This window comes from Chaetodon trifascialis, chromosome 21 (genome assembly GCF_039877785.1).
Source record: "Chaetodon trifascialis isolate fChaTrf1 chromosome 21, fChaTrf1.hap1, whole genome shotgun sequence".
Taxonomy (NCBI): Eukaryota; Metazoa; Chordata; class Actinopteri; order Chaetodontiformes; family Chaetodontidae; genus Chaetodon; species Chaetodon trifascialis.
In genome coordinates this window covers 7,190,406-7,211,267 of record NC_092076.1, presented here as the reverse complement: position 1 = coordinate 7,211,267, position 20,862 = coordinate 7,190,406, and the positions used below count along the sequence as shown (strand labels likewise).

The window sequence follows — 20,862 nt, the reverse complement described above, 5'->3', positions numbered from 1 at the left end:
TTGCTTTCTAGCTTTAGGGGGTCAAACAGTTAATATTGACAAATACTGATTACATTTCCTGGGTCACAAACATAACTTTCCCTTCAGGGGTAACGCCAAATATTACATATTTTCTGCTGATCTACACTTAAACAACTCACTTTGTGTTGGACATAAATACATACATATATGCTGTATGTATATATAAACTGAGATTTTATAGGTGTGTGTATATGTGGGGGTCCATTTTTCAAATAAAAGTCAAAATTCAAAGATTTTCACTCTGTTGCTCCTGGCTTTACTTCTGCGCTGGCTTTGGATTGCATTGACTGACACTGATCACTCAGACACAACAGGTCTATTAGAAAACAGGATTGCTTTCCGCTTCAAATTACAGCAATATGATGCATTTGAATAAAATAAAAAAAAAAGATTAAACTTGTGTCAGGAAGAAAGACTTTCATTCACACTATAGCGTAGAGGAGAAATCTAATCAAGTTGCGACCACATTTGAAAAGGTGCAGTTTGTGCATTTCAATACATTGAAAGCTTGTGCACTGGAAGCACAAGACAAGGAGACAAACCCTCTGCTGTGTGTTTATCTGGATGTTGCTGAATCCAAACCCTGCAGCTTCACTGTAAGTCTGACACTTGGTACTTTGCTGCGGAATTGCTAATAAGAAGATCAATACATTGCAAATTGTTTGCTTTCACTGTCTGATGCAGCACAGGCTTCAAAGAACAGCCGATAATGACACTGTGAACTCATCTGTGAAATAAAGACATGAAAGACAGACAGTCTCCTATTTGAGTTGCCATACAACCTGGACTGGCACGTTCAAGAGTGAATGTGCAAAGACATCTGTCTTTTATTTCGTCTTTTATGTGACGAAAATCCTGCTGGTATGAACCTCATTGGCCCTTTCTCTTATGTCAACATTAGCAAGAAATACAGCTTGTTTCAGCTCTCTCCTGTAAGGTTCAACAGTTTTACATAATTACACTATAAATCTGATTCCATCCACCGGAGGCCAAACGGCAAATATTTGCAGAAAACCTGTCCAGCTGCAGATAATAATTGCAGCTCAATGTTTTACAGTCTAAATACAAACAAGGAGGCTCAAAGCAATTTGTCAGCACCTACTGTAGGACAGTGACACCATGTCACACTAAAATCCTTTCGTGTTGTACCTGTAACAGTTGCCTATTTGCAGATTTGAGCATGCTGTCACAATGCCAAAACCTCCCTGGATCCTTAATGAAAATAAGCTTGTACCCAACTGTCCAGCGCCTGTATTCACGGCGTCGTGATTAGAAATTGCTGATGGCGAGCTCCGGCCCTGGTGCTGGGTTTCCTCGACATCACCACAGCTAATGTGAAAAGACAGTGGCCTCAGATTGTTCAGGAGGGTTTTGGTGGTGCGCTGCCCAGCCAGGCATACAGATGGGGGACGTGGAAAAAAGCCTCTTATCAGGGAGGCTTTTCCAACATTCATATACAGCACTCAGACTGTCATGTTATTACATTATTGGATTATTGTGTCTGATGCATTGCACAAGCAGCATTTTAATGTTGTAGCTGGTCGAGGCGGAGTTGATTTTAAGTACTTCTGGTGCATCAACAATGCATCATGATATATACAGCGAGATATGTATTGAATGCAAAGTCTTTATCTGGAATGTAACCACTGACTGTTACGTAAATGTAGTGGAGTAATATTTTAATTTAAAGTGACATTAAAAAAATGGACATAGCTTAAAATTGTACATGATCACTGCAGGGGACGACTCCACTCTCAGCAGGGGAGACAATTAACTAGTCCCCCTGTTTCCTGTCTTTGTGCTAAGCTATGTTAGCCAGCCGACTGGCAGTGGTTTTGGTGATATGAGTCTTTTCATGTAACTTTCAACAAGGCAGCAAATGGGTATATTTGCCAAAATGCTGAACTTTCCCTTTAACGTAAACACATGAGTACAAACCATAAGCTCAGAAACTAAACCATTAGATACCAGTAAAAGTGCTTGTTCTATAGAGTTTTTTAACATATGTGCAAGCTGTCAGACCAAACTTTGATCAGTATCAAACAGGTTTCAGTGGTGATGACTGAGCCAGGGGTAACAAGAAGCTGGCATCTCAACATTATCTTAAGCGGTGTCAGCACTTTCCCTGGCGTTCACTGGCAGATTGGCATTTCACTCTGTTCATATAGAGCTAAAGAGTCTCACTCCTGTCTTCACATCTGAGACATTTATGAGCCATAAGACTGCTGCACGACCAGTCATACAGTATGCATGCACTCTCCAGAGTTACACAATACTTTCGCTAAAGTCGGATTTTTACAAGTTTTCCAACTGCCAAATTTACACCAAATTTCACAAACTTTTTTCTAAAGTGACTTCCTCTAGACTCCACGTCGAAATCCTGCGTCCCAAGCTGAAAATATAAGTTCAAAATATAAGTGACAAGTCTATATTCAAAAGGTGAGTCTGCAAAACGCAGGAGCTAAAGTATACATCTAGATTTAAAATTTACGCCAGCCTGCCAATCCGAGGGAAGTCAAGTGTGGAATTGGAGCTGGCAGCAAATTCAAATCCACACTGTCACAGCAAAAAGGAGGAGTGCTGCAGGCTCTCTCTCTCATCCTGCCGTCTCTCACAGTCAAGTCCTGCACTTGTTAAACCTTCTGACAAGAGGAATTATCTTCAAAGTGCAGATCTGCAGACTTGAGATGTCTTGACTTGTCTCAAACGCAGTAAACACGAAGGATTCCCACCAAAAATTCTGATTCTCTGTGAGACGCAATCCATCTTTACAAATGTACACAGCTAAGAAGCTAATCAATACTGACAATGGAAAGAGTCTTTCACTTGGATTAAAATGCAGCCAGAGGTGTGACCACTACACATCTTGAGCAGAAGGAATGCAGGAATACAGAACAAAACTGCTGGACTTCAGAAACAGATCATCAACCAAAAGCAAACCAGCAAGCGCTTGAAGGTCCAGTGTGGAGGATTTAGGAGGATCTATTGGCACAAATGGAGAATGGATATCCAGAATTGGGAAAAGAAGAATTGCGTTTTCGCGACCTTAGAATGAGCTCAGGTAGCAGGTCCTCTTCCATGGAGTCCGCCATGTTGCACCGCCATGTTAGCCTAGAATGGACCAAGCGTTGGCTCTAAATGTTCTGCAGGGATGACGTATTTTTTGTAGGCCAACCTGGAAGTTAGCGTCGCCCTGATTTCCTCAACAAAAAGTCAATGGGCTTATTCCATTGCATTTTGGATCGCTGCAGATAATAAGCCCAGTGGTCAACAAAATTTTAGGATACTTGAAACATTAAGCCCATCAGCCAATGGCAATGAATTAATTGTCCTATACTAAACAAATAGGCAAGAAATTCATTGATGCCAGCTTCTCAAATGAAACAATTTGCTGCTTTTGTCCTGCTTCCTTAATTGAATATCTTTGGGTTTGGGATTGTTGGCCAAACAAAACAAACAATTTGAAGACATCTTGTCTGATTATGGGAAATTGTGATGGTCATTTTTTACAATCTTTAGAAGTTTTATAGAGTAAACAAAGATAGACATAAATAATGAATTTCCCACTCATTTGCAAGATCTGCATAGTCCCATAGCTTAAAAATTGCTCTGTAACTCAATGTGTTTTATGATGGATGGGTGATGAAATCAGTCAGGGATAATGGCTTTAACCTCGACTGACTTCATCAACGTTTACCTCATGAAACTATGCAGGCATCCTTAATATTTTGTGTGATTATTGTGTCTCTATATGGCATGATTAATCTGTGAGATATACTCTCCCAACATCAGATAGAGGAGCCGATGTGCTGTGTTAATTCAAGGTGATGCTACCTGAGGCCAGGAGATGTCAGAGCCCATGAGTCCACCTCAAATCAGGCCTCATTTACATGGGTCTGCGTTAACATAATGGTCCCCTCAAATAAAGCCTCTTTCAGGTGGAATGAAAGACAAACAGCATCCATATTCATCAAAAGCTATTTCCATGCATCTCCCTCTAATGTGGCATGGCCCTTAATGGGGATGTTTGTGGGGCTTTGTTCTATCTGATGCATCTTTAGCATGAATCTTTTTTAAAGAAAATTTGCCAGCTAGAACAACACAATCCATCACATATACAATCCTCTCACCCAGGCACATTAAACCTCCATCAATATCACTCAGTCCCCTCAAAGCTATATCTTTAGAATGGCTTTTTTTCACAGACATTATTGTCTGAGGAGCTGGCATTTAATTATGAAAAGAATAATTAAAGCAGCGCCTACAATGAGCTGCACTTGTGCTTGAGATCAGCTGGGGGCTCGGCGCTGATAAGGCCTCCGAACTGACAGGGGAGAGCTGCACAAGCACTTGCATGACAGCGCTGGAGTGTGCCTTTCTCCAAGGGCTGATTGCTGCATTACATGTGAAAGTATAATGCTGGAAACACATCCATCATAGCCGAAGCCTTACAGTACCATAGGCCGAGATGGAGCTGCATTTCAGCTTAATAGCACCCAGCAGCGGGCAGGGTCGCCTGTCCTTCCCCCTGCAGCTGGATTCTCTTTGCATGTTCAGACTGCACGGACAGCATTTCAGGAAGGCATTTTGAAGGCAAATCTCCTCTTCCTCCTCCTCCTCCTCTTCATGTTCAGCTTTTGCCACCAAGGAGAGAACAAAGAGAACACGGTGGCCTGCATTATATCACATCTCCACCAATCAAAATACCATGTGCACGTTTTTTTTTTCTTTTGCAGTAACAATAATTGTTTCCGCCCACACATTCTCACTCTGACTCTCCCCTTCCCATTATTGCAACCACAGCCACCACCTCAGCCTGCCTTCAGTGGCTCACGTGCAGCAGCACACTCCGATGAGTCCCACGCTTCACAGGAAAAATTCTCCACAGTCAAGTCCAGAGGGGCAGCAGAGTGTGGGGGCGTCATCCGGCTTCCAGGGGAACGGAAGATGTTGCTCCTTATCAATCTGATGAAGCATACTTGATTTGTCAAGATATTTGAGTAAAGCATGAGGGGATGAGATGCTGCAGGAGGGCAATGATGTTCAAAGCAAGGCTTGACCAGCTTAACGTGAATTCATTTGTCTTAAACAATCAGTTTTAATTGCAAAATGAGATTTGATTGAATGTGCCAGAGTGGAAAAAATGCTTTTGCAACATCCTGCTTTTGCTTTTTGGTGGTTTTTGTAAATTCAAATATGGACTTCCTATTAATGCCATGTCTGACAACCTTCTTTACCTGAATGTGGCAAATCCAAAAGAGACTTTAAAGGAAACAATGAATCAATGAATGAACCGTGTATTAAATGATTTGTAAAAAATCAGTAAGAAAAATAAAAAAAAATCAGAAGCATTTCACACTAATCACCTGTGTCATTTATTAATTTATTTATCTGTTTGACATTTTTTCTGCAAGCACAAGTTTGGCTTATGTGAAAGGCAGGAAGTAACCCCTCATGGGAATACAATGCAGTTTCCTTTTTCAAGCAGGAATCCACGCTTAACTTTCCTCAGCGCTCTTTATGCTTTACTGTTTCTCAGAGGAGACGGGGGAGAGATCAAGTAGCCCACACACTGTGCAGTGTGTGCGGAGGGGTGATGCCTCGAGAGCGCATCACAGGACGACAAAAACCCACCGCAAGACGCAGTGCCAGAAGAGAGCAGCTTTGGCACGACAGCTGCTTTCCTGTAGTTTATAGGAAAAGGGGGAGACCGTCCGCGCGAAGCCACCAACACACTTCCTATCATGCCGGAATCCTCCTGATCATCTCTACTGGCTCGCTGTCAGAGACAATGTAGTGGAGAGAAAGAGGGGATCTCCACCGGTGGAGAGATGCGGGGATGCATGGACACGGTTATGGGTGATTAGTGCCATTTTGCAGCTGCAAAGCAAGACTGGATATGCACACAAAAAGTGAGGATAAGTGAGTTTCGGGGTTCACAGGATGGACACTGCGGAGGTAATTCTCTCTGTGCTGGTGGTTGTGATTATCATAGTGTCGTTGCTGTCCAACGTCCTGGTGCTGATCTGCTTTCTGTACAACCCGGAGATCCGCAAGCAGGTCCCAGGTCTGTTCAACCTCAACCTCACCTTCTGCAACTTGTTGCTGACCGTGTCCAACATGCCGCTCACTTTGGTGGGACTTGTCAGTAAGGCTCAGCCGGGAGGAGACGGCTTCTGCCAGATCGTGGGCTTCCTGGAGACCTTCCTGTCCACCAACTCGATGCTGAGCATGGCAGCTCTGAGCATCGACAGGTGGATCGCGGTGGTGTTCCCCCTGAGGTACCACTCCAAAATGCGCCATAAAGACGCGGCTTTTGTGCTCGGGTACACGTGGGCGCACTCCATGTCCTTCTCCACGGTGGCCACCAGCCTCTCCTGGGTGGGATACCACCGGCTTTACGCGTCCTGCACCCTGTCCAACCCGAGGGCGAGCAGCCGGACCCAGTTTGTTATCTTCACCGTCTTTTTCCACTCCTTCACCTTTCTCCTGTCTTTTATAGTGCTGTGTGTCACATACCTCAAAGTGCTTAAAGTGGCAAGGTTTCACTGTAAGAGGATCGACGTTATTACAATGCAAACTTTGGTACTTCTGGTGGATATACACCCCAGGTGAGCCCCTTTAACTGATCACCCCTGCTTGTGTTACTCCTGCATCAGACACCTCTTACTGCTCCACAGCAATCTGCAGTGTAGATTCACGGTTGGGAAGTAAATGAGGACATTTCAAGACTGTTCAGTCAGAAAGAACAGACTGTACGAATCAACCCTCTGAGCAAAGTTGAGGGAAAAAAAAAACCCTCACTGGGAGCAGTGTAGTTGGTGCCATCATTCCTATTCATGGTGATGCTGAAGCCTGAAAGGACACTGCTCTGAATCTGTGCACAGTTAACGATGCTTTGCCATCTTTGCAGTGACATTTGAATTGTGGCCTCTGTATTCAGAGGGGATGCAAAATCTGAGTCTATTGAAATGTCATCCAGAGTGATTGCTTTACTCTGCCTCCATGCAGCACAGCTAAAGCCAATAGTGTGTGTGTGTGTGTGTGTGTGTGTGTGTGTGTGTGTGTGTGTGTGTGTGTGTGTGTGTGTGTGTGTGTGTGTGTGTGTGTGTGTGTGTGTGTGGGTTTCTAACGCCTGTCTAGATTTACTCACGGACATGACCTCCATTTCATAAAATATTACTTGAAGCATCATCATGACATCACAGCCGTGGTGCACGCACACGCACATGGTGCAGGCACACACAGAAAAGGTTGAAGTTGTGATTCCTGAAGTGGGGAGCCTCACTTTGTATTACACCAGAGTAAATCTATCAGTTTTCAGCTGGCTCGTATAATTAACTCCCAAACAACAGAAATAAGTAGTAGAAGTACAGCCACTTCTTGCAGTCTTATATGAGAATTTCAAAGGCGCTTTGTGGCCTTTCCTGAGTGCGTCCCACTGATTCTAAACCTGCTGAACTGTCTGTGTTTCCAGTGTTCGCCAGCGTTGCCTGGAGGAGCAGAAGAGGCGACGACAGAGAGCAACAAGGAAGATCAGCACCTTCATCGGCACCTTCATGCTCTGCTTTGCTCCCTATGTGATCACAAGGTGAGTGCTGGAGAAAGACCCACGCAGGGGGGGCGGGGGAACCACACCAGAACACTGCGGCGTACGCAGCCCTTTTTGTTTTTCTGGTATCCCCCAAACCTCCCACCTCTGCTGTCAACTCTCCCACCACCACCACCTCCTCCCTGTTTCCTCTCTGCACCGGCCGGAGCTGGAAGATGAGATTGGCTGACCTTGTGATAAGTAATATGCCTCTGCTCTGCTGTTGCTGCTGCATTAGCACTTTTCTGCCGGAGTTCGTTCAGTGCATCAGTTAGTCAGGTAGAATCCACTCTCATCAATCACTGGATAAAGAGACGATGTCACATGAGGCCCGAAGTGAGACAAATAAGCATGTTAAGTTCAAAACATGCGATATAAAAGACACGAGAAGAGAGGAGGAAAGCAACCCAAGAGTGGCTTATGACAAAATTACAAGTAAACATCCGACTTCAAGGGTCGTTAACCTCAAATTACAATAAAAACATTGTGTTTTATTTTCTACACCTTCACGGTTTTCATTGAGAAATAGTTCCTGTTTGTTCTGGGCATCACAGGGACCCTGTTTTTGTAAGAAGATGTTGCTGTTGAACATTTTAAATCACCTTTTTTCAATGTCGTGAGCACCTCAAGAGAAATGCTGTTCACCTCCATTGCATTTGGATGGAGGCATAAATCTCAGAAACAGACCTTTCTCCAAACCTGGACACATAAAAGCAAAATTATTTTCATGACTGGACAATGAGAGAGCAAGTGAACAGGTCAGGAAATATATATCTGTGTAACAAAGCCATGCTACATACTGCTTGAAGAGGCACTCAGTGGAAACCAGTTTATTTTTATATGTGCTGATCGACACTATTATTCTGCAGTTTATCACCACAGAGGAAATGTGGAAGCTGCTCACAGGTGGAAAAAAATAAAAACAACATTTATTTGTCTTAAGTTTAAGTTTGTCAGTAGCCTTGACACGTGATTTCAGAGTTATTGTGTCATTTCCTGTTGCTATAAGATAAAGTACATTCATATCTTCTATACTAACTGCAAAGTTTTGAGGTACTTGTATTTTACTTGAGTATATTGATTTTATGCTGCTTTATACCTCCACTACATGTCAGAGGAGCCAAATCCATATGACTCCACATACTGTATGGTGTGAACAACACACTAATTGCCACTGTTTCAGCAGTTAGTATACAAAAAATCAATCAAATCAAAAATCCTGATTTACTTAAGTTGAGGTGATACAATAGTTCAATGTCAGACATCCATGAAATGAGAAAAAGTCTTTCTTCAGATTAATTACTTTTTCTTGTTTTGCATCATCTTTCTGGAGCTGTTTCATCAACATCTGCAGTATATTTTCATCATTTTCCTGCAGTTAGCAGCTCCTCTGTTTGCTTTGTGCATTGAATTGTGTGAGAAAAGTATCCATCAACTGAACTCTCTGTTTAGTTTGCAGACAGGTTTGGTGTGGAAAAAACGCAGATTTGGGTCCCAACATGTGTTTGTTTTGTTTTGTAATTTGAGTGAAGCGGTCCTTTAAGGTGTAATTTCAACCAAAGGATTCCATAAATTAGTGCCCCAGTATCTTATTTAAAGTTAGCCTTGGCTCATAAGATGTTGGGGTGATGAAGATGAAGAATGGATGAGTGTCTGGTGGGATGTGAAATTAATTTTACAGCATATATTCCCATTAACATGTTTAATTAAAATATTAAACTGGATGAAGCTGGCCTTTGATACTGAGCTTTTTGTTGTGTTATCAGTAAACTGTCAGTAATGAATGACCGCAGCAGCACTCATTCTGCAAATGGCAGTTTACTAATTACAATCTGAATATATTACACTAAAAGCTCCTCTGATGCTCATTTGTCGTCGGGGTCATCACGTGTGGAGTGAAAGCCCTGCCGTGCCGTGTGGCAGCTGACTTAACCTCCTGTTCACTCCGGTGCTGTGGAGTGTGTGGGCAAATGCCAGTGATGGCTACTGGCCCATGTTAGGCCAGTGTTAATGTGCTGACAGAGCTTGACTGTGGACAGAGTAATCACATAGAGTGCAAGAGCAGAGGATCAGCGTTTTTTTTTTTTATGCCTTTTATGACACCTCGTACAGAGAAATATTTTTACACTTGACAAAAATTAGCGTGAAAGCACCAATTTTCTGTCCAATTTTTTCTGTCTTTATGAGCATGACTGAGATCAGCTACTCTGGGATGCAGACAACAGGAGCGGCTGTTAAGCTCATTAGGTGCCCCTTTAAATCAAATCTACAGTATTTACAGACAGATGAGTATTTCTTGCCCCACAGACTGCTGGAAGGACTCACTGTCCTCTGTCCTTTAAGATTCTCTGCTTAGCCCTCAGTGTAATACTATATCAAATAACAATCAACGTTAATTGGCTTGTTTCCAGACACTCGTTACTGCTTAGACAGGTCTGTTTTATGCTTCTGGTGGCTCTGCCTTCTCGGACATGAAATATTGCTGCCTGCAAACGAGAAATGAGATGAGAAGTCGCCCCGCACTGTTAATCCACATACAAGAGGAAAAAAAGGGAAATTTTTCACATAGTTTCAGTTGACAGCTGCCTCCATTTTATCTTGTGCCTGATTGCAAGTAATAACTTTAGACAGAATACTTACTGAGATGGCTATATATAGAGATAACCCCTGGTTCTTTACATAATTACAGCAGTGAAAAAGAACCCTGCTTCCAGTGATTACAAACTAAGATGTTATGTGCAACAGTATTCTTGCAAATGTATTTCTATTTGTGCATAATAAGCTTAGGGCATGCATGTCTTTTCCAGCATGTTGACTCGCCTCTCCACCGCTCTCTCTCACCACCATCTCTTTATGCTTGCCTGCAGGATCGTGGAGTTATTTCCAGCGGTGCCTATCAACCCCCACTGGGGAATTGTCTCCAAGTGCTTAACTTACAGCAAAGCAGCCTGCGACCCCTTTGTGTACTCCCTGCTCCGACACCAGTACAAGAAGACGTGCACTGACATCATCAACAGGCTGCTGAAGCGTAGCTCCTTGAACGCGTCCGGGCCCAGGCAGGAGAACCACGGCAACAGCATACCCACGGCGGAGTGACGGGGAGCGGACTGATGGGATACGGTCTGAGGGTTGACCTGGCAATTGTCAGGGAAATATGAAGCTTATTTATCGTCAGCGAAGAAGAGGACAAATGCTGGTTGTTCCTGTCCACGTCGGCTTGAATTTGGTCTGACATGTCCCAAAAAAAAAAGAAAAGAAAAGAAAGTCACCACAGACAAGGGCAAATGCCTGCACAGTAATGCCACTGTGCTTGCATACTGAGTGGCCAGAACAGCAGATCAGTGCATTTGAATTGAATTTGTTGTGAGGACAATAAGCAACAACAGATTTCACATCCACCTGGAGAGACAGACGTGCTCGCCCAAGAAGAACGGCCGGTTCATAGCCTCATGATTTTAGCAAAGGTAGCTCACCGTCTGATATAAGATATATTCAATTTGTAGAATATCTGTTTGGTTTTGACATGGCTGTAGTTTTATTCATATTATCGTTTGAGAGAAGGATAGGGAGTGGCTGTGTCTCTGTTTTAGTCTGTGAAACGTGACAAGTTCATCCTGTATGTAGCACTGAAAACAAGCCTAACCAAAACTTGATAGAAAAGACAAAAGTCCCCTAATTGTATTACAGATGAAGACACACAGCAGACAGTACACAATCCGGCTCAGGTTTTTTTCAGGCTTGATGATTCCCAATTAAAGTCATTTTAGGGTACTTTTATTTTTGTAGTACATTGCCTTGAAGTGCACAAGCCAGAGAAGGAAAAAACAGCTTCGCCCTCACAAGCTCAAACTGAAACTCTGCGTCACCTTTTTGTCATTTGTAAAGCATCGCTGATCTACTTCTGTGTCCATTTTGTATGTTTTTAGGATGGCAGCTTTGACTTTTGAATACTTCAAACAGCGGCTTCCTGAGCCTTTCCTGTCAGTACACGCTGTAATGTCATTGTACGGTCCTCATAGGTCCATCTTCTCAAATCGGCAGCCCTTACACAAGACCCAAGTTACGACTTAAATCAAAAGAGCATGAAGAGGAGAGATTAGACACTCAATTCAGTCCTCAGGTGGTTCATTGTTAGGGGTGCTTGAGGACTGCAGAGGGAATCAGAGAACAAATGAAGAAAAAAAAAACAAATGCCCTAATTAAATCAAAGGCACTTTTCCTTGACCTCACTTCAGATAAACCCTACTAACAAATAACACCGACTGGGCGCATTACAAAACCAAAACAAAGAACTAAAGCATTTTAATCAAATCACATTTACTTCTTTGGACGAGCCCCAATTTATCACGGCTGGCTCGTGGGGCCATGGCATGCACTTAAGCTAATTATGGGTGTAATTATGAAATGATAAAGGAACCAAACAAGGGGTCCAGGTGGTCCCAGCCAGCCGAAGTGAACGGCTTCGCCTACCAATTATACAAACCTGCAAGAGAGAAGCAAAGCCAGAGGGCTGCCATTTTGTTTCATGTGTGTAAAGACGTTGCTATTGTTTGTGCTCTCAGCAGCTACTTTGAAGGACTCACTGACCCGGCCAAGCAGAGCGTTAATGGGAAAAATGGGCCTTCAAACCGGCTGCCTTTGCTCCCATGACTGACGTGCCCCTCGGGTTGTTTAGTCGAGTGGAGCCTGATTGACTGTACTTACCCAGATTTGTACTCACATAGAGGAATAACCCGCAGAGACTGCTTCATGCTTTCTCACACATTTGAGCAAGATGGACAAGAAAAGAAAATGTACATGATGCCTTTACTTTGATGTCTATATTGAAGCAATGACAGCCATCCATGCGAAGATGCAAACAATTCTTAGAACAAAGCAGCTCCGGAAGCAGAAATTACATTTTTGCTTAAGTCAGTGGGAAAGCTAAATAGTCTCTGCTTTCTGTTTCTAAGCAGCTAACGCTCTTTGAATGACACTTTCTGAAAGCACCTTGGAAAGCACCACTCATCACAATTTATCTAACATGCTAGTCTATAATGTTAGTCAGACTCAATGGTGGCAGTCACCATGCTTCTAGTTTTGGACCCCAAAGCAGGACGACACGCCTATATGAGCATGCGACTATATGAGTGCCAGCTAAGCTAACTAGCTAAAGCAGACTTCAGTATGGCTGGACTGCAATATTTAAGTTCCTACTGCAAAGACTAGATTTCCTAATATTCACCCTCTCCCTTAGTTTATACCTCCAGAGGTGACTCATAAACATCGCAGGTCAAGTCTCCAACTAAACGAAGCAATAGGTCGTGTTGAAAATCATCCCATGATGATCATAGCTATATGAGCAATTCCAAAACACGGGGTGCAAACTGAGCATGTGATTGTGTTACAGGTGGAATAACGGTTATGGACTATAGCTGCCATTTTGAGCTGTAAGCCTGCAGCGTCACAGAGTCCAGCTGGAGGGTGCAGCTTGTGTGAAATAAACCTACATTTACTATGAAATAACCTCTCTTCACTACTAAAATTAGCTATTTTTTCTCTTGCTACAATAACTTATAGTTTTGTTTTCATTATGAAATAATCTGAGTATTTTATCTTCTGGATTAATAGATTAAAACAACCCGTAGACAACTTAAAAAAACTGCAAATTTTGACATTTGAGAAGCTGGAACCACTGAATTCGGGGCCTTTTTTGCTTAAAAGAAACAAGAAACAAAATACTGAGAAACATTGCTGTAACTAAATCTCCATCTGCATAGTGAAAGATAGCTGTGGAAATCAAAATGACATTTACCGTGCTTTTAAGACACATTCTTGGCACCCAGTTTATGTTTTCTTAATGAAATGTTGCTACACAAGGACGCTGCATTTGAACTCTCACACTGAACACATACAGTATATATTCTGGGTTTTCATTTCGGCTCACTGCTTGTGCAGCGTAGTAGTGTTCAGCCATTTCTTAAAGACAGGCTTAAGCTCATGAGCCCTCTTGCCTGACAAAGTGCTGTCCAACCCACTACATGCTGTACCTATTATATAATTTTTCTGCATCAGAAGCCAGGCAGCTGTGTATCAGCGGGCTTTTGACTGGGCTGCACTTGTTATAGAGTTGGCTCCCTGTAGATGCAGAGGTGCTTCAGCGCCTTATGTCAGAAAACAGGAGGACACAGAGCGGCACGTATCACGAAAGCTTAATTATTTATTTTCAGTTTACAACGCTCGATTGGGATTTTGATCCGTGTAGACAAGATGAGATACTGTATGTATCTACAGTTAGTGCCAAAACTATCAATGATGCCCAGTGAGCCAAATATTAGCAGCTGCAGAGAAAATATTTATGTGATTCTGAATAGTACATATTTGCTTTTTCTGTCCTAGAGCTTAAGGATTAACGGTTATACAGAGGAGAAATGGTTGTCTTGGATATATTATACACTGTGCAGTACTGTATGACTCTCCAAGACAACCGATGCCTTAAATTCTGTAATATATGGTGAGCTTTTCCATTCAATGGCATATGGATATCTTGAACAGCATAGATAGAATCAGTCATTGCCTTACTCATTTCTGTTAATTAACGCATAATCATCTAGAATCTGCCTCTGTATTTCCGTACCCTGTGATTCTGCTTTCCATGGTTAAATCCTCGCTGATGTTTTGCACTGATGTAGTTATTTTTCTCATAGATGATGACTATGGTTATTGGTGAAAAGCTAAACATGAAACCATATATGTCGACAGATTTAGACAAATGACAAACGTGAAGAGTATTTTTGTGTCTTTTTGATATGCGTACGTGTAATTTATGACGACACTGTGTCCATTTGAGTGTTACAGAATGTGCTGCTTCAAATGCAAATGAAGGTTGAACTGTTGTTGATAGCTGACAGTGAATTGAGTGTAATATACCTCATTTTGTTATGGTGACTGACTTGACTGCCTGAAGTGTTTTGTTATGTACCTCCTAATTTATTAAACCATTGGCTCGATGCTGCCGCCGCTGCTGCTAAAGACGGTGAAGATGACAGACAGTTGATGACGGTGGTGATGTGATGACAGGTGATGGTGATGACTGCTGTTTCCATCTGTTGCTAAGAAGATGAGAATATGAGGTTTTGATGGTGACTGTTTCAGATTTTGACCATGATGATTAAAGTAAATTGTAGAGTTTATTGAAATGGTCTGGTACTGTTGTGACAAAAAAAAGGGTTGCTCAAAGCCTCCATGAAAACCTGCTCTTAGACTCTCAGTATTTAAAGCTGTAAAGCTTTTTTTTTATTATTTATAGGATAGGAAACTCCAGAACAACCTCACAGAAACACTTGCATGCTCTCAAACCAAGCCTCTGCTCTCATCTATTAAACAAAAGCTCAGTCTTGTTCCAGAAGTGTTCTGTCGTTCTGGAAGATAAATGGGTAAGAGGTCGTCTCAGGTCCAAGAAACTGAGTCTTGCTTCCTAGTACACAAGACGTGATCTGGGACCTGAGTCGGATCAGGTGGCTCGCTATGCAGCTGTGCAGGGACTGTTGTATTGAAACCGGGGCCTCTTCTGGGGTCACTTTTGGATCTGGTCTCTGTCACGCTCTCTTTTTTTCTAAATTAACAGTTTGTCCACACTAAGCACGGCCTAAAAGAGACTGAAATATTATTTTCTTCTCCCCAAAAATGTGACTCCAGAGGATGTAAATCTTAAAATGCCAGGTCAGGAACGATAACAAACTGTCCACTGAAGGTGGCAGTGAAGTTGAGAAAGTCGTCTGTCGCCTCAAACTTTCTCTGTGATTGTTAATTTTAAATCGCTGAAGACGTCGCGATTATAAAGTAAAGACTTTATCATCAAGTGTTGAAGTGTGGGAATGCCTGCAGGTTAGCATGTAGTGTTTAAGAGCTGTGGTTAAATTACTATATCATACACATTCTGTCATCTGTTGCAACAGAAACAGAAAAATACATGAATCAAAACAGCTCTGTTGTGCATTATTGTGCAAGCGAGAGCAGGAGGCATAATGGACAGCAGAGTGACTGGCTGTGCTTGTACCTGTCCAGCTTAGGTCGGGCAGCTTTGATATGTTGAAATGGCCGATCACACAGCTGCTATCAATAACCTGCATTTATGATGACTATCAGATGCCCATGTGCCCGTAAAACAACTGGGCAGCTGGGCTGCGGCAACACTCCTTAACAGATGTTGGCTGTGATGTGCATTTTTGTTGTTTGCCAGACGAAAAGAAGACGAAGAAGAGGACATTTCACTTTTGTTTGGGTGTTTCAGCGTCGCCAGAGGCCTCTTCATAACAACTTGGTAGTAATGCTGGTGTGGACGCAAAATTTAAAAATTTCCCAAATTAGATAAATCAAAGTTATGCACAATGGATTCTGTTAAGCCTTCTGGACTTCTGAAATTGGTACCTGTTATCTGTTAACTTAAGATAAAGTGATAATTTCATCAGTGTTCTGCGACTACATCTGCCATGAGGCTTTAGCAGTTTGCCAAAGTTTTGGCTAAAAAAACTTGTTGCTGAATGCTGTCCCTCAAACCTACAAAGCAGTGTTTTTCTCAAAATACATATGTTCATTTTAATGAAGTAATACATCACGCAAATACATTGATGTGTGTGCTCTATGGCACAGAGCTGTAAGGTTGGGTAGATTCCAACTCTTAGGGTCACTGTTTGTTCTGTTCAGGAGATTTGCTGATGATAGAAAAATGATTTCAAAGGTAGTTTAACCATTTACCATTCAGAAAGTGTCAAACAATAAATCAGAGCTATAATCACATCTTTAATCCACTCTGAGGAATGAATCAGTGTGGGGCAGCAGGAGAGAAAAACAGGAGGGTTTGACACGAGTGAAATGACTTTTGTATCCACAGCAATTGCCACCTGCAATCAGTCTGAGCCAGAGGGAAGCGATTTTTCTGTTCACACCACAGCGCAGGTGGTAATGAAACAACATCAGCGGCTGACTGAGATGGCCTCGGCTGTTAATGACTGGCATTCTGCACGCTGATTCACACCCCAGGAGCCGGTGATTATCTTCAGGTGGGCCGCGCTGATCGTAACACACCGCTTAATCATGGTTGGCCTCAGCCCACTCGGTCAACTGACCCCCTGAGTGAGAAATAAACTCAAAGTGAAAAGTGGACACCTTGCTCTGGAAAACAAAGCGATGCTTGTTGTTTTTCCTCTTAATAACCCTTTGACCAGGACAGAAAAAAGGTTAACTTCAAAGCTCGTGACAATGTTTCAGTCGCTGGAGCAGCATATCTTAAATCTGTGCAGAGTGATTCAGTGCAGGGAAGATTTTTCTCATGTGTGAATGTGAAATGACACATTCATCCTGTCATTGGTTTTTAAAAAAAAGGTAGAATAACATCTCTTTTGACAGGTACTTGGAAAACCTCAAAAAACAAAACACAGAAGGAATGAAAGGGCCAGTGATAGCAAAGAAAAAATGCTAACCACTAAAATATCAAAATGCACAAAAGACTCGAGTGAAGGCTGCAAACTCCGAAAACCTCAACAAACTTCACCTCGGCTTTTGCCTCCACATCTGAATGAAATGTGGGTGAATCCAGCGTCTGCTCCGTACATCAACAACAAAAAGCATGCGGTGCTTATTATTCCACTTGTTCGTCTGTTTGACTGTGTGTACGAGAAAACGTGCGACTCACATTGGTGTTGTGCAGCGATGACATACGTGAGGCCGCTGCTCCAAAGCGTCATTACTGCACTTCCACGGAGGACATTCATGTGTTTGCTTTTGTTTGTTTTATGCTCGGAAATCTAAATAAACAACATATTTTAATGAAACTTAGGGCAAAGTTGTACAGGTTAGTTTTTGGTGCAGATCAGGGTCGAGCAGTATCATCACGTATCCATTAAAGGGACAGTTCACCCCAAAATCTAAATTCATATTTCCTCTCACCTGTGGTGTGACTTACCCATCTACATCAACACCTGGTGAAAAACAAAATATATCTAAAGGCTCAGTGCACCATATTTGATAGCCTGAAAGCCAAGTCCCCCACAGTAGCTAACATTAGCACGCCTCCAGCCAGCGCAGAAGAAATAGAAAAATGGACGATGAAACTTTAAGTGAGGGATCGCCAACTTCTTCGACATCTTCAGGTGACTAATTTGCTTGTGGGATAAGTTTTTGGTGACTCTAACTCTGCTTTTTTCACTCACTTGCTTGACATTAGCTTAGCATTTCTGCAAGCGTTAGCCAACAGTCAGTCACTGGTTGCGTCCCAAATTCCAACCCTACCAGGGTGCTGATACAGTACTGTGCATACTGGCTCAGTGATATGTCGTACTGGAACAGGGCCAGTATTAATTTATACTTAACATACATTAATCATTAATGTTATTAGTGTTCTTTGTTAACTTGTTGTTGTTTTCTTTATTGATGAGAGAGTAGCAGAAAAGTGTCTCACTCTGGCTCCATGTGCATTTCTGTTTTATTAGGATGACGCTTTGGCCCTCAGGCCTTCTTCAAGATCAATAATCATCCAGAAGACGGCCTCAGGGCCAAAATGTCATCCTAATTAAAGAGAAATGCATATGGAGTGCTCAGAGTGCGCGACACATTTTTGCTACTCTCAAGTCCTCACTCAAGCACCTCACTACAACCCTTGGTGAGCATTACTGTAAAACTTTGGTAACGCAGAACTCACAGAAATCTAATTAAAGATGGTGAATTTAAACACCCGTGCGTTGGTGAGTAAGGCCCTTAATCACTTGATATTAAGGTTCCAAAACTCCTCAAACATGAGGTGTCGCAGTAAAATTAGTTTTATTCTGGACAAATTTGCTTCAACATGATCAGTACAGACCACCATTCCCTTTTACCACTTTTAATTTCACCTTCTCCAGCAAATGTTTAACAGCCCTGTATTCATTTAGCCGCCTGATTAGGCCTCGTCCCAGGCAGCCCGCATCTGTTGGAACTGAGACCATAGCGGACACTTCTGCACCTCACATCGGATGCTGTCATCCTGTGCCAGTGCAGGAAGGAGTGTGACCTCTATGTAGAGAGGTAACCACAATCTTTCCCAAGTGTTTAAGCTGCCTCACCACAATAATACTTAAACATTGTTTATTTGTAATTAACTTCAGATTGCACAGACTGTACTTCAGTGGCATCTCACTCTCTTTGTCCTTTAGGGTTTTCTATATTTGATTGCCACGCATGATGCAACTGCCTCAAACTATAGATGGCACGTGCATATGCCAGCTGTGAGTACACTTCACCTAAAATGTTGAACAAACCCTTAATACTCCTGGATGTTTCACATGCATATCAAACTTTTATGAAAATAACAAATTAAAGGATGTACTCTGTAGGTTAGAGTCAGGGTTGAGTGCATGCCTTCTCACTGCATTTGTAGATAGGTCTAATTATTATCTACAAAACCTCCTTTGCAGCAGCTCTATCACATGTTACACAACCCAGAGCTCCTGCGTGGAGCAGCTGCGTGTGGTGACTCCACCCTCAGTGTGTGTCCTGTGCTCTGCCCTGCTTCTCCTTTGCAGGCTGCTGGTGGGTGGGGTTGGTTTGCTCATTACTTAAACCTATAACATCTGTGCTGGGGCTGCTGCAGTTTAAAAGGACTGGCTCTGAAAGCAGTCACATTTTGACTCCCTGGCAGCCTCCCACACAATAAGTTTTACTCGCTCGTGCTGTTCATGAGCTACTGATCTGCGAACGGTTCACGCGCCTCACAGTTTGGGTTTGGTGATTTTTAAATTATTTTCAATCTCATTGTGTGTGTGGTGTCCCATTTTGTTGTTTGAGGCAGGCAGTAACAGTGGATAATTAGGTTTTTCAACATTTATGAGGATTTGTTTATAGAGTCAGATTGACAGAGCAAGCAAATATTGATTTTAAGACATTAAGCACTTGTGTCTTGATTGACTTTTATTTGGAAATGTGGTCGTCACCTGTTAATGATGTAATCACATTGTTTGAAAGACACATGTTTTGCTTGGAATGATCATGTGCTTAACTTGGTTCACACATTGGAGAATTACAGCCTGTCACCAGCCTAAAATAACTATAATGTTTTTATGGTCATTGGGAAAGTATGCAAGGAAGTGGAATTTGCTGGAGTTTAACTAAATTTCTGCCTCTTGCTCATAAAAGAGCAAAACTGAACACTGTGAAATGTGTGTAAACTTTTCAGAGACATCCAGAATTCTTTTTCAAAAAGACTTGTCCACTATCCCTGCTGATCTGTTTGTCGTCTTTAATGTCCACGGAGCCAGCAGAGAGTCTAATCTGTCTCGGAGGCTTCGGAGCAGCAGAGGTTAAGAGCTGGTTTACCAGTGCCGCATGGCGACTCGCTCCTGTGATATCCAGGCCGGCACTCCGACACTTCAAAGCCTGGACCGACTTCTGAAGAAGCACTGGCCTTTCAACTGCTGGCAAGGTCAACTGGTGCCTGTGTCTTCCCACACATCTGTACTGTATCACCGCTGCAGGCCACAGCAGCTACACTGCACACCCTGCACACTGTACAACCCCCTCCCCCCACCGCACCACGATCCACACCCACCTTCACTCACAGGGATTGTCTGTACGTCAATATGGGAGAAGTTTGGACCTCATTTAGTCTTATAAGTTCTTATATTTAACGAGCCTTACCACTATTACAGTTTGAAGCATCAAACACGTCCCATCTGTTGGGATCATAACTGTGGACATCTCTCGACACTATGAAAATGATAGATGTCACCAGTAATATTAAAATGGCTTCTGCCCAAAGTCTGAGAGAGAGCTCTTTTACCTCTACAGCTTTCTAAACAGGTTTTGAGTGCTCAGTTCTCCCAGCTCCCCCAAACTCAACTCAACAGTAGTGCTGCATTTAAAAGTAAGCTCCAGATCAGATCTGTTGGATCAGAAACCTATATTGCTATGCGCTAGCAGAATAAGCTAATGTTTTTAGCCACACAAGCAGCAGCTCTCAGGATGGATTGCCATGACATTTTGTCCAGACATTCATGGTGCCCAGACGTGAATCGTGATGACGCTCATGATCCCATTACTTTCCCTCACCAGCGTCACCAGCAGATTGACGTCTGAGGTTTTGCATGAAATGCTTCACAGCTGTTTTTGTTATTTATTTATTTTTACTTAGAATGTATTTGACCAAGAAAAATGCTTCATCCAGATTAGAAATATCTTTTCCGAGAGTGTCCCGGCCAAGAGAGCTTCAGACATACAACATATGACAGTTACAGACAATA

At 42.6% G+C, this 20,862-nt stretch overlaps 1 protein-coding gene across 1 annotated transcript; it reads left to right on the top strand.

Annotated features, from left to right (window-relative positions):
* Nucleotides 1–5,567: 5,567 nt before the first annotated feature.
* Nucleotides 5,568–10,852, top strand: LOC139349756 (G-protein coupled receptor 26-like). The gene is made up of 3 exons (XM_070990735.1): nucleotides 5,568–6,632; nucleotides 7,499–7,612; nucleotides 10,480–10,852. The coding sequence occupies exons 1-3, from the start codon at nucleotides 5,965–5,967 to the stop codon at nucleotides 10,706–10,708; spliced, it is 1,011 nt and encodes a 336-aa protein (XP_070846836.1). The 5' UTR covers nucleotides 5,568–5,964; the 3' UTR covers nucleotides 10,709–10,852.
* The last annotated feature ends 10,010 nt before the right edge of the window (nucleotides 10,853–20,862 follow it).

Bases quoted from the DNA above. Each gene is read 5' to 3' on its own strand.
- LOC139349756 (XM_070990735.1), top strand. From the start codon at position 5,965: ATGGACACTGCGGAGGTAATTCTCTCTGTGCTGGTGGTTGTGATTATC. The intron at 6,633-7,498 runs GTGAGCCCCTTT...CTGTGTTTCCAG, and splicing joins CTGGTGGATATACACCCCAG to TGTTCGCCAGCGTTGCCTGG. The intron at 7,613-10,479 runs GTGAGTGCTGGA...GCTTGCCTGCAG, and splicing joins GCTCCCTATGTGATCACAAG to GATCGTGGAGTTATTTCCAG.